Source organism: Rattus norvegicus, chromosome 9 (assembly GCF_036323735.1).
Source record: "Rattus norvegicus strain BN/NHsdMcwi chromosome 9, GRCr8, whole genome shotgun sequence".
In the NCBI taxonomy this organism is placed as follows: Eukaryota; Metazoa; Chordata; class Mammalia; order Rodentia; family Muridae; genus Rattus; species Rattus norvegicus.
In genome coordinates this window covers 99,160,093-99,174,088 of record NC_086027.1, presented here as the reverse complement: position 1 = coordinate 99,174,088, position 13,996 = coordinate 99,160,093, and the positions used below count along the sequence as shown (strand labels likewise).

Here is a 13,996-nt window from a genome sequence, read left to right as displayed (position 1 = left end):
GAGCCGTGTTTGCCGTGCTCGGGCTGGCCAGAGCCCTTCACTGTGTATTGCAAATATTTGTGCTTGGCTTTCTGAAGAAGTCTCTATGGAAAGGATGCATGGACGCAGTTGTTAAAATGGTTGAGAAAGCACACAGATGCTGTGGGTCACCTGTTTATGAAGTGACTGAGACAGAGAATAAAAGCATTGTCTGTTTGTGTGTCTTGGCTCTCGTCACTGAGTGCTATAGACTTGTATTGAGGATTCCTGTTGGTTAACTCAGGTCAAGATTTCCTTGAAACAAAGACATGCTTGACAAACATTCAATAATCAAATAATAGTGATGACGATGACGATGACAATGACGATGACGATAAAAAGACCGTGAGTGTTCTCTGCTGTCACATTAGATATGAATGAACTAAATTTGAAGTGCCAATATGTTTGTTTACACCTGGTCAATTTGAATGTCGATGAGAATTCATATGGCAATGCGTGTTGACTTTTCAGATCACAAATAGTTGTGTAACTATGTATGCTTTTGTATGCATGCCCTCCCCTCCCACTAGTCCCCTTGTTCCCCATGGCATTTTGACTTCTACTTCGATGTCATATACAATTTTCTGCATCTATATAAACTCCAGGAGCTACCAGTGAGAGAAAACACATAGTATTTGTCTTTCTAAGTTTGGTTTGGTTGACTTATCTCCACTGTATCCATTATCCTTGAGATGAGGTGACCCTGCTTCTCTTAAGGAAGAGAATCCCATTGTGTGCATGCAGCTCCTCAACGACTCCTCTGCTGCTGGACACTTAGGTCGATTGCACGGCTCTGCTGCTGTAAAAAGTGATGTATGTATCTGGAATTCTTTTTTTTTTTTTTTTGGTTCTTTCTTTTTGGAGCTGGGGACCGAACCCAGGGCCTTGCGCTTCCTAGGCAAGCGCTCTGCCACTGAGCCAAATCCCCAACCCCTGTATCTGGAATTCTTTAGGGGGTTTTCTTAGCTCCTTTTGCTCCCAATTAACTTCAAGGCATTTCGAAGACCTCTTTAGCCTGTTTTAGCTCTTGTATAAAGACACAGAGACCTTATATTTTTATTTTGTTGGGCGGGTTCTGAGCTAAGCTGCCTACTTCTCAGGCAGGTCTTCAACATGAGACTGGTCCTGGCTTGCTCTGCTCTGCTCTATGTGTGTTGTCATGGCGACTCTCTCATCAGGACCTCATGGTAAAGCCTCCTGCTCCCACTGTAGTCTCCATACCTTCTCTCCTCTCCTCTCCTCTCCTCTCCTCTCCTCTCCTCTCCTCTCCTCTCCTCTCCTCACCCCTCTCTCTCTCTCCCTGGGACCTCTGGCTGGGATCAGAAGTCCAGCCTTCTTATCTCGCTGCCCAGTCATAGGCTGAATCAGCTATTTATTGGCCAATCAGAGATGATAGAAAACAATTTTATATAACATTGGGATTGGAGATGCTTGACCGTGCCAGCATCCAGACTGTAGTCTGGGTATAGAAACCAGATCCTGGGGCACAGAAATCTGCATCTGAACACACAGTAAGCACACCCAGGCCAATCCCCAGCAGATGTTCATTTGTCTCTGTGATGTGCTGATATAAAGGCCTTCAGGTAAACACCCAGGAAGGCTACAGCTGGATCATGGGGAAGATCTGTTGTTGGTTTTTTGAGAACCCTCCATACTAGCTTTTACAGTGACTAACTATATTTGTATCAGCAGTGTGTAAGGGACCTTAGGTCTATGCCCTTGATAGTAGTAGTTATTAACTGTATTTTTAAAAATCACAGTTAGGGATTGTAAACTGTTCACTGACTCAGTAAAGTGCTTGTGTTGCAAGCATGAGTATGTGAGTTTTATCCCCAGAACCCATGTAAAAAAAACCAGATTCAGTGGCATGTGTTTGTAATTCCAGTGCCGTGTGTGTGTGTGTGTGTGTGTGTGTGTGTATGTGTGTGTGTGTGAACAGGTGGATCCCTGGGCTCTATAATGAACCAGCCTACTCTACATGGTGAGCGCCAAGCCAGTAAGGGACCACATCTCAAGGGAAAGGTAGTATTCCTGAGGGATGACACACAGGGTTGTCTGTCCTCTGGCACCTTCATGCACACTGTAGTGAGCATACAAACCTCTGTTGCTTGCAGGAGTCAGCTCTGCTAATGACCTCCTTCTGACTGGACATCCTCAGTGGTCCCCAGGATGCTCCTCCCTGACTGGACATCCTCAGTGGTCCCCAGGGTGCTCCTCCCTGACTGGACATCCTCAGTGGTCGCCAGGGTGCTCCTCCCTGACTGGACATCCTCAGTGGTCCCCAGGGTGCTCTTTCCTGACTGGGCATCCTCAGTGGTCCCTGGGATGCTCCTCCCTGACTGGCATCCTCAGTGGTTCCCAGGATGCTCTTCCTGACTGGGCATCCTCAGTGGTCCCTCAGGAAGCAGCTCTCTTCTCTGAGATCAGCTTTAGTGTGCTCAGCTGATCCGTTCACCTCCAATCTCCATGCCCCCTTAGTTCTCAAGTTTGCCCTCCCTGTTGTAACTATAACTTATAGTGAGCCCCTACCATAAGGACTCATGTGTGTACCCACTGCCATGTTTCCTTGCTAAATTCCAGCTCTGTTGACTCTTGAGGTGACTTTCCAGGCTATTCTAAGGTGTGAGAAACAAAGCCAGCTTTTTCTTCTTCTTCTTTTTTTAATGTTACCATTTTTTAATTTATTTATTTTTCTTCAATTTTTATTAAATCGAGTATTTCTTATTTACATTTCAAATGTTATTCCCTTTACCAGTTTCCTGTCCATCAGCCCCCTAATCCCTCCCTCTCCCCTTCTATATGGGTGTTCCCCTCCCCATCCTCCACCCAATAACCCCCCAACAATCCCCAACACTGGGGGTCCAATTTTGGCAGGACCAAGGGCTTCCCCTTCCACTGGTGTCCCAATAAGGCTATTCACTGCAAAGCCAGCTTCTTTTGTCACAGTCATCTCACATCACCCAAATGGTCTGTGAGAGGAGGAACAATGCATTTTTATGGCATTGGAAAGACATTAGATCCAAAGTTTGAAAAAAAAATGTGGTGGGGGTGTGATATGAAGCTTTAGTCATGGAAATATGTCACAAAAATATTTAGCAAAACTATGGAGGGTAAACCTGTGTTCTTAGAAGCTGCCAACCTCCACACCATGGCAGGTTAAGAAAATTCAAACAGGTCAGTGTAGTAAGATAGAGGTGGCTTCTCCCTCCTCACCATGCTGGCAGCTGGGTACAGGAGAGAAGCAGAGAGAGCCCATCACAACTGACCTGGCCAGGCTTTGTTCAGATTAGGGTGGGGCATAGGAGCTTCTCTTGGAAGTTTGACGACCTCTGCTGGTCCCGGGAGGAGGTAGTGAATCCAGATGCAGAGGGGAGAATTAAAGACAAACCGGAAGGCTAACCAGGCTAACCGTAGTATAGGAAGCTTTGGGAACTTAGGAAGTGCTCACCTGAAGCTCCACATGGTCCTGGTTCTGAACCTCCTCCTCCTTTCTGCTGCCCTAAAACTATGCCACCCGAAAGGGTGGCCTGTGGTACTACCTGTCCCCAGCGTTGGGGCTATTGGCACACATGCCGGTATGCCCAGCTTATGACGGTACTGGGATCTGAACGTAGGCACAAATGCTTGTGCATCAGGCACTTTACACACGGAGCCGTGGCCCCAGGCCCAGAGTAGATTCCTGGGTGACATCTTAGCTATTAGTGAAATGCAGTAGAAAATGCCATCTCAGTACAGTCTGAATTGGGTTAGGTTTTTTTTTTTTTAATTTTAATTTTAAGTTTTTGAGGCAATTTCTCTGTGTAGCCCTGGCTGTCCTGGACTCACTCTGTATACAGGCTGGCCTTGAACTCAGAGATCTATCTGCCTCTGTCTCCGGAGTCCTGGGATTGAAGGTGTGGCCACCACGCCTGACTCTACTTTTGCTTTTGAATAGGCTACTCTGACCTAAAGCGATTTTACTTCTATAGGTCAATAAAATTTGTAAAAAAAGAAAAACAAAACAAAACAGTGGTTCTGGCCCAGGATTTCAACTATCGCTCTCAACTTTTTTTTTAAAGATTTTTTTTTTTTTTTTATGTGTGAGTACAGTATTGCTGTCTTCAGACACACCAGAGGAGGGCATCAGATCCCATTACAGATGGTTGTGAGCCACCATGTGGTTGCTGGGAATTGAACTCAGGACCTCTGGAAGAGCAGTCAGTGAGTGCTCTTAACCACTGAGCCATCTCTCCAGCCCCCGCTCTCAGTGTTTAAAATTCAGTTTACAGCGTTGGTTCCCAGTGGCAGTAGCGATTTCGGGTGCAGTCCAGTAGCCTCTGAGGACACCCAGGGCACGGCTCAACACTCTGTAGTGTCTGGGATATGTACCTCAGTGAGTAAGCATGCGCCAGCTTGTGAACAGAGCCCAGGTGGGAAAAGGCTGGGTCTCAGGGAAGAAAGAAGCCAGCACCAATCCTCCAAGAGCTCCCCGGGAAGGAAAACCTTTCTACAGGATACATTTTGAAATTGTGTTCTGGGTTCCTCTGGGTGTGATGTAGACTCCTGAGTTTCTGCAATGATAGTCACTGCATAATGTTATTATAGAAATTAAACGAGAAAGATAAAGAAATACGTTGGATTTTGTGTCCAGGTGCCGCAGGAGGGTTTGCGATCACCAGCACTTTATGACTGATCCAGACCTTTTACTGGTTAAACACACTTACTAAGGCAGCGTGGGCGAACCCACAAGGGTAAGACAGTAAAACACACACTGCTTTACTGCAGGCTGGCTGGCCCGGAAGGGTCAGGACTGCCTCCCAGAGAGACTTAAAGTCCCTCAAGGCCCAAGTGGCCAGGCCCCTCCCCTGAGGAGCTCCAACTGCCAGGTGTAATGGCCTGACCCAGACCCCACCCTATAGAGTACAAAGGCCAAGCTCAGGACTTGAAATCCCACCAATCCTCACCCTGGAAAGCCCCCCACCAAGAAATCCTATATAACCCCCTGTCTTCTGCTATTTTTTTGCTGTTTGTCACCAGAAGCAGAGGCAGTCACCCTCCTGGGTTTCTCTCTCCCAGTGAATCTTTTGTGTGAGGTTTTGCTGTGTGATGTGACCATGAGGCATTCCTTGGCTCCCGACTGCCAGGATACCTTTCCACCTGAGCTGTCACAGTCCCACTTCTGCCGAGTTTCCTTCCTCCTTCCCTCCCTCACAGTGAGTGGGGTATGCAGTGAAGGTCACCCATCATTCCTCCCCCATGCAAACTCTGCTCCCTGTCCTGACCCACAGATTCCTCCTTAGTGCTTATCCCCTGTGAGTGGATGGCAAACGGAAGGAGAAAGGAAGCATAGGATTAACAGGGAGCCAGTGAAACACTGCTTTGAATTCTCTGGGTCTACACAGGCCAGGGTATGGACCCATGACCTCTAGCACTTTAACTAGCGTTTGATAACTCCCGGAATTCACGCCTCGCCCAGCATCTCCTGACACTGCTGATTCAGTTCTCGCTCACAATCACAGTCAGAGGCTGGCCTGCCACACCAGCCCTATTTGAAACATGACATACACACAGGGATACTGAAAATCAGCAAGACGTCAACTCGCTCTGTGCCCTGGGGTCCTGTAAGTCTACCTTTCTAACCCCTTCAGTGTCCTTTATTTCCCCAATGCGCAGGGTCTGAATCTGCTTTAAAAAAAAAAGAAAGGGGTTGGGGATTTAGCTCAGTGGTAGAGCGCTTGCCTAGCAAGCGCAAGGCGCAAGGCCCTGAGTTTGGTCCCCAGCTCCGAAAAAAAAAATAAAATAAAAAAGAAAGAAAAAAACCATAAATTTATGCGATATGTTTAAAAAGAGCCAGTGAGACGGATCTGCATATAAGGGTGACTAACGCCAATGCCTGATGACGGATCTTAATGCCCATGATTCACGCACGCACGCACCCACGCACGCACGTACGCACGCACCCACGCATGCTGAACTAAAAAATGAAAATCAAAAGATGACTCCTAATACACAACCACAAATAACTCATGATCTTTCTCAGTGGGTAAAACTAAAAACACATGGCTTCGGGGATAGAAGAGATGGCTCGGTGGTTCAGAGCACGGGCTGCAGGACCTGGGTTTAATTCTGGGGACTCACCACCGTCTGTAAATCCAGTCCTGGGATCCAGCGCCCTCTTCTGGCCTCTCCTGGCACTGCACACATGGTGGTGCGCATACATACACGCAGGCAAACATTCATGCATGTAAATCTTTTTTTTTTTTAAATCACACAGCTCTCTTTAACGTTTCGTTTTTAAAATGTTTTTTTTTTCTAGCAGTACATTCTTTAAAAGAAGTTAACAACTTCAGTTCCAAATATAAGGATTAAGTAATGCAAATGAAAAGCTGTTGTTTTCGGTGAAGCTACCGCCTAATGACCCTGGGAAAAGTAGTCTTAAGAACTGAACCGGTGCAAAAGTCCCTTAGAAAAGCTTCATTTGTTGCCTGTAAAGAGTCTTCTTAAGGTCACTTTACGTCTAGACCATCGCCTCGTCCCCAAAGGAGGAGCTTTGCTTGGTAATGGCTTGTGGTTCCACAGTGTTTTGTGTATGGGAAGCAGAGACTAAGAGACACTACTGGAGTCATTGGGACTGTAGGTTCCACCGCGATCGTCCCCAACACTGGAACATTTTCCCGTAACCTTCAGCAAGACACAAAAGAAAAATCAAGTCCCACCTTAACCTCAATCACCCCCTGTTGGTGGCGTTAAGAGGCCCCTGTGCGTCAAGTCCAGAGCTCTCATGAGACCCAGTGTGCTTATGAAGAAACCTGCAGGCTCCGAGCATCATCCCAGCCAGGGCGAGGGTCTGCAGACAGAGGATCTGGTGCTGCCGGGCTCCTCGGGTGACCCTTGCATGGGAGCATTTCTTCCCTCAGAGGCAGGGAAAGACGTAATGCTCCCAACGGTACAGATAAAAGCTCAGGAAACCATGCCGGGCCTCTGAGTCCCCAGAGAGGTGCCCCCTTGCTGCTTGTATTTATTGCTGGGACAAGAGTGCGCTGCGGTTGGCTTTCATCTTTTCCAGTCGCTTTACTAGGTGGCCGTTGCTCACCTCAAGCTCTTCTGTTTTGTCCAGTGCGGAGCGAAGCTGGAAGAAGGAGAGAAGGTGGTGAGCTTGGGGACCTTGCTTCCTCCCAACACGGCAGGGTTCTGCATGGCTAAGAGTTTAGCCCTGCTAGAAAGCACTACTAAAGCCCAGCCATACTGGAATCCTAAAAAAACGTGTACGTGCATATTTTTTTTTATTCTTTTTCCTTTTAAAATTATTTGGTTACCTCTTTATGAAAGTTATTTTATTTCTTTCATTTTTTCTTTTATTTTATTCTATTTATATATTTATGTCTGTGCACCACACACACACAGGTACCTAAGGAAGTGAGAGGCTAGCACCAGAATCCCTGAAAGTGGAGTTAGACATCTGTGAGCTGCAATGTGGGTGCAGGGAGCTGAACGTGGGTCCTCTGCAAGAGCAGCCGGCACTCCTAATCGTAGAGCCATCTCTCCAGCCTGTATATATTTGTCTCCTTCCTTCCTTCCTTCTTTCCTTCCTTCCTTCCTTCCTGCCTTCCTGTCCCTCTTTTTACTGTTAAAGGAAAAGTGTATTTACTATTCAGAATGTAAAATAAATTCAAATGATTTACAATAAATGTCGAATGCTAGAATGTTCTTCTAAACATTCTAAGAAAAGGCTGGTGCTGAGATTTGAACATAGGACTATGGGTGTGTGTGTTCAGCGTGCACTGTGCCCCTGACCTGGATCCCAAGCTCCCAGAAGAGTATTTTGATTAGTTTTATGAATGGTTTGAACCAAAGAAATGAACCAAATAACAGAAGTATACCCTATATATTCTTCTCTTCCCCACCCCTCTTAAGTAACTGTTGGTTGGTAGTGGGTGGAAGGGATGGACAGAATTAGCATTCACAGACAACACCACACTCCAGTCACGGGGGCAGCAAGATGGGAAAGAGCCTGAGGGCCCCTCCCTCTTCAATAGCAAGTGGGTGAGCAGTGTTGACGGAGCAGCCTTAGATCATCTCTGGCTAGTGGGCCCAGTTAGAGATGAAGAGAGATTCACGGGCTGCCTTCCAGGCTGACCACTTGGGATCCGTGTGTGTTTCTTAATTGAATAACAAAACATGACTCACTTCAGTTCTGGCTTCTTAACTAGGAGATGCTCCTCATCTGGAAGGACTCCAGACCTGCCCTAGCCTGCGGATCTTGACGGGCTCAGAAATGAGTGTAGTGAGTCAGCAACTACTAATGGAGCAGAGCCTGGACCAGTTAGAGAAGGTAACTTGCTGGTGTGGGGCACCAGGCTAAGGTCTCTGCTGCTGGAAATTAAAGCTTGAATGTCAGAGCCTCTAACAGTCTGGGCCTAGAGCCAGGGGCAGCGGGCTTGTGTGCCACATAGGCAGCCATGTGAGAGGTTGCTCCCAGGTCAGCAGACAGCAGGGCAGAGGGCTGGCCCTAGGGAGGGAGTACCAGAGGAGCTGTCAGTTGACAGGGCACACCCCATGGCTCTCTCTGCTTTCTACACCAGCCCCAGGCAGGTGGAGGGAGTTCTAAGACATGAGTCCAGCTCCTACCTCGTTCCTCAGGCTCACAGGCAACCTCCCGAGAAACACTGAACTTGTACAGGGAGAAACCATGGGGATGGCGGTTGGCTGTCTGGTGAGTGGGGAGAGCAATGATCAAAGACTGGACACAAGTCAGCTGTCAGGGGATGGAACATGGAAGGCTTTGTTTTATAATATATATCGAAATGATTCACGCATTAACTGCGACTGCACTCCAGCACGCCGACACATGCCAAGCAGATGCTGTATTTTCCAAGGGAGCAACTTAGCCAGACCTCTTCAGGAAAGTAAAACATCCAGTTTCCAAAGGAGTAGAAGCAGGGCCCAGGACGCTCACCTCTCTTTGGAGCTTCCGTTTTTCCGCCTTTAGTTCGTCTTCTATTTTTTCTGCGTTTTCGGCAGCTGATCTGTAGCGCGTTACTTGGCTCTCTAACCTTATTACCTGAAAGGAAGGAGAAAGTCGCTGACGCAAAATCATTCGCTTTACTGCATTTGCGATCAAGGGATGCGACTTAATGAAACTGAAAATATGCTCTGTGGGTCACAGTTTGGCATTTTGGATGTTACTTCAGCTCTAGCTGACCAAGCTGTCTGGCAGCATTTCTAAGTGACCCCATCCTGACAGCAAGTGCCCCCATAACCCTCTTGTGTGACTTGAAAGTGCTTGCAAAAGAACCTGAGTTTAAATCTCAGAACTCAAATAAAAAGCTGGGTGCGAGGGTAAGATCTCGACAGCCCTCTGGCCTGCGCTCACCGGCCTAGGCAGAATGGAAGGCAGAATGAGGCTGGCAGGACCACAGCTCACCTTCTAGGCTGCTGCTGTAGAAGGTCAGTAATGACAGTGTAAGAGAGGAGGGAGGCTTCATGGGTATGTGAGGTGTGTGTCCATAGCTGGATGTGAGGAGGGTGCGTCCATAGCTGGATGTAAGGTTGTGTGTCTACATCTCAACCCTTGGGATGCAGAGGCAGGAGTATCAAAACTCAAGATCAGCCTGAATACATAGCATCGCCCTTTGTTTCTGGCTAGCAAGCACTGGCAGGGACTAGTGCGCGCTTACCATTCTGTTTAACCTTTCATGTGGGTTCTGAGGATCCAACGCAGGCCGCCTTGCAAGCACTTTACAGACCGAGCCATACCCCCACATAAAATAAACAATAAAGTCTGAAACACTTACAAGCCACATGGACATGGCCTGTTTTGCTATTCTAGCCATTTATAAAACAGGAGTACCACTGTGACAACTGAGAGTCTAATGAACAGCTTCTCCTGAGGTTTCCCTCCCAACCCTCTGTAAGAAGTGTCTTGAACAGGCATGGGGATTCTCTTGTAATCTCAGCACTTGGGAAGCAGAGGCAGGGGGATCAGGAGTTCGAGGTCACCCTTGGCCACATAGTGACTTTGAGGCCAGCCTGGGTCACATTGAGACCCTCTCTCAAAAACAAAAGACTAAAGTAGATAAATGCCTTAAGAGATTTGCTGCCTTAACCCACATCCTCAGGACCTGTGGGTATGTGTGAGGGCCAGAGGGCGATCAGGTGTCCCCCTTATGTGTTCTCTGTCTTATGTTTGAGATAAAGTCCCTCACCGAGTCTGAACTTCATGGATTTGGTAGCCTGGCTGGCCAGCAAACCCAAGGGATCCTTCTGTCTTCACCATCCAGGCAAGGACTACCAACATGCTGTGTCATACCCGACTCTTAACATGGGAGCCGGGGATCTGAACTAAGGTTCATCCTCCTGCCTCCCTAGAACCTCATTTGACTCTCAAAGTCTCTTGAAGAGATTCTCACCCTGTGGGTCATGACCTCTAGGGTGTTGAAGGACCCTTTCACAGGGATTGCATATCAGATATACTGAATATCAGATATTTACATTAAGATTCATAACAGTAGCAAAATTACAGTTGTGAAATACAATGAAAATAATTTTATGGCTGGAGGGTCACCACAACATGATGAGCTGTATAAAAGTGTCGCAGTGTTAGGAAGGTTGAGGACCGCTGCTCTGTTGCTTTTGGCCCTCAGCCATTCAGACTCCACTCAGCCCTGCATCCATCTACAGACACCCAGGACTGTGGACCGTCAACATACATTTTGTTCTAAGGCAGCAATCTCTTGCTCAGATTTTGCAAGTTTAAATTTGAGGTCGCTGATCTGTCTGTTGGCATCTCCTGAAGGGCGACAAAGAAAGGGACACAGGTTAAGTTCTCAGGCTCTAGAACATTCTGTTCCTAGGAATCATCCTCTCACATGTCTTAGCCTCCACAGAATCATACAGGGCATGCCGTCTCTGGGCCTTGGCTGGGGACATGGCCGTACCTCTTATGTGCACGTAGAAGACCATGGTAAGAAGGAACCCCCGGAGAAGTGAGAAAGAGATAGAGAGGGGCTGAGCATAATCTCATCTCCCATAAGTCTGTTTTGTTGACTAGCATAAAAGGTGCCTATCACATGAGGCAAAGCAAATGTGTTGCTGTCCACACCCACTTGTGGATTCTGGGACACCCGCTCCATCCAGCTTCTGCTCCCTTTGCTTTACTCACAAAAAAAGTCTTTGTGCTGTGGCTCCCAGGAGCTTTCAGGGGACAGGAGGGAATGCTGGGGACAGGAGGGAATGCTGGGACAGGAGGGAATGCCGGGTATCCTTTACCACAAGCATTTACAATTGGCACACACAAAGCGTGTGTCTCCACACAGGGATCAACACTTACTCTGTAGATCCATGACGTGCACGTCAGTCCCATTCTCCAAGATACTGTCCTCTGATCTCAGAAGGTCTGGCCTGCTGTTCTTCTGTCTTCCTTCCAGCTGCCCTTTGAGCTTCTTAACCTGAAAACGCCCCAGTAAGACATATTGTTTTCTTTCTTCCAAAGGAAACTGAAAAGCTGAATTTAGAGCCTGTCGTAGCCAGAATAAATACGTCAGGCTACGACCCTGGGGTGTTGGAGGCAGGGGTCACAGGAGTAGATGGGAGAATGCCATGGAAAGGTTACAGTCTAGCCTGTGCTCCACTGGCTAGAGGGAGACTCTTTATTAAAGGCCAATCCAAATAAACTATCAAAAAAGTTTCTGAGGACCAGAGCTCATCTCAGAAGGGAGTAGGTGGGACAAAGACTTTATAACTTCAGGCATGGATTCTTTCGTAACCTAGTGGACAGTAATTCTTGTGTACATTGTATGTATGTGTATGAGTGTTTGTGTATGTAGGTGTGTGCATATGGAAGCCAGAGATTAGCATTGAGTGTGTATGGCTATTACGTGTGTGTTGTCGTGTCCCCACCCCCCGCGCTTTTTGAGGCAGGGTCTTATTGAACCTAGCTTATCCACTCAGGGAGGCTGGTGGTCAATTAGCTCCAGGAATCCACCTGTCTCCACTTCCCCAGCACTGGGATTATAGGTGTGTGTGAGCACATCCAGCTTTAAGTGGGTGCTGAGGATTCGAACTCAGGTCCTCGTGCTTGTTCTGAAAACACTTTTACTAATTGAGCTATCTCCGCAGCCTCTGTGAACAGTAATCTCTAAGGCTGAAATTCTTCTGGGACTCAGAAGTAGACTGCACCAAACAAACAAAAAACAAAAAACCAAACAAAAAACCTGAAAAACAAAACAAAAACAAACAAACAAAAACTCCCCAAAACCTTGGAGTGATGATTTAAGAGTTGGTAACTCTTCATGATCCTGATCTTTGCTTATTTATAAAGATATAAAAGGGACCCCTGGGTGCCAGCAGAATATGGGAATAAAGTCCCCAATATAACTGTATGCTTCTCATAGAACCTGGTCAAGCTGCATATTGGCCTGGAGACACTGGTCAACCTTTAAGGAAGGGGCCTTACAGGATTCTTCTGTCCTATGGGGTCAGAAGAGCAACTGACAGTTTAATCTGATTCTGAAAGGCTAACGGCTGTAAAAGGTGAGCAAAGCCATGTGCTATACAGGCAATGTTGGAGGAACTGGTTCCCCAGGGAAGAGGCTAAGGAATGATTTTTAACTATCCCACAGACAAGAAAGATGAAACTGAGCCCTTCGGCATTTCCTGAAGTCAGAGAGGGGGAGGACAGAGATAAGTCATGGTTTAAACAATGCTGTCTTATAAATGTTTGTTTATACTTAGAGTCCTGGGGCTCCGCTCAAAGTTGGTCAGAGAAGCATCTCTTTGCTGTAGCGGCCTTCAGTGTAGACCCAGAGTTGGTCAAAGTGCTGAGATGGAGAGCTCAGCCTGAAATGGGACATCTTTATAACCGGCCACTCCCAGAGCACAGGGAATGTTCCAGAGAGGAGGTGGAAAGAATGTAAGAATTGGACTATGGGGGTAGAAGCACATGAGACGCTGTCTTCTGGACATGAGATAGATAGCTCTCTCACGCGTGAACTCAGAGCAGCTGGGTTGCCTGCACAAGATCAAGCCAGTCAGGATTTCAGCATAGGCAGAGGAAGGTGCTCTCTAGGCCCCACACCTCATTGAGGACCTATTGGGACTTCTTGATAGCTGCTGGGGGAGAGCCCTTTCGTTAGGCTGTCCACCGCTAGGATTCCTATGGTCCAATGGATGGCACCTTCATGCACATAAAGGCAGCCACTAATTGACCTTAGTGCATCACTGGGGCAGGGAAAACATAAAGTTCAGAGAGGACATGTTGGTGGGATGTGGGTGGAGTTGAAGGAGGGAAATGGGAGGTGGCTATGATCTTATTTCCTTGCATACATGTGTGAAATTCTCAAAAACTGAGAAAAAAATGATAATTAAAACCAATTTGATCAGTTATTGAAAGAAATGCCTGCTGCAGAAAGCCCATGCACAGGTACAAGTGGACGTTCAGGTCACATCCTGTCTCTCAATGGAGCATCTCCACCCTCTGCAGCAACGTTCCCCTGATGCAACAATGCACGTGGAATGTCCCAAATGCTGCCCCATGGTTTCCAGTCCTCCCTAAGCCTTGGGAGACAATACTGCTCTATTTGGATCGAATCATCAAGCCAGCCTTGTTCTCAAGCACACATTTAGGGGTCTCCAGAGTGAGCAGGAAGGAAGGCTGGGAGGAGGTGCGTGGTTTCAGGTACCCTGCCCGAAGTGTTGTAAAACAATAGAAAGATGGTTACCTGCTCCAACAAACATTCCCGTTCATCAATGAGCTTTTTCAACCTAACATCTGAAGAAATCAGAAAGACATATCGGTGAGTCTATATCCTGGCCTCACAGCATGTCACTAACACAATAACAGACAGACCGGTTAGTGGAATGAGTGATGAAGTGTAGGTTAAACACGTACCACGATGAATGAGGCCACAGACAGGACGGGGAGGAGCTCAGCCAAAGGGTGGTGCCAGCCTCCCGACATGCTTCTCATCCGGGCAGCCTCCGGCTCATGCAAGCAGACCAC

The 13,996-nt window shown here is 47.4% G+C and overlaps 1 protein-coding gene across 27 annotated transcripts in view; it reads right to left on the bottom strand.

The window, feature by feature from the left end:
• Positions 1 to 6,283: 6,283 nt before the first annotated feature.
• The window catches only part of Lrrfip1 (LRR binding FLII interacting protein 1), a 128,216-nt gene continuing 120,503 nt past the window's right edge, over positions 6,284 to 13,996 (bottom strand). For all 27 annotated transcript variants that reach the window (XM_006245459.4, XM_039083994.1, XM_006245462.5 and 24 more), the window contains 5 exons: positions 13,716 to 13,765; positions 11,327 to 11,444; positions 10,707 to 10,786; positions 8,954 to 9,058; positions 6,284 to 7,126 (listed from right to left, as the gene is read on the bottom strand). In XM_006245459.4, coding sequence (XP_006245521.1) covers positions 7,016 to 7,126; positions 8,954 to 9,058; positions 10,707 to 10,786; positions 11,327 to 11,444; positions 13,716 to 13,765 — 464 coding nt within the window. In that variant the 3' untranslated portion in view covers positions 6,284 to 7,015. The remainder of the gene's footprint in view (positions 7,127 to 8,953; positions 9,059 to 10,706; positions 10,787 to 11,326; positions 11,445 to 13,715; positions 13,766 to 13,996) is intronic.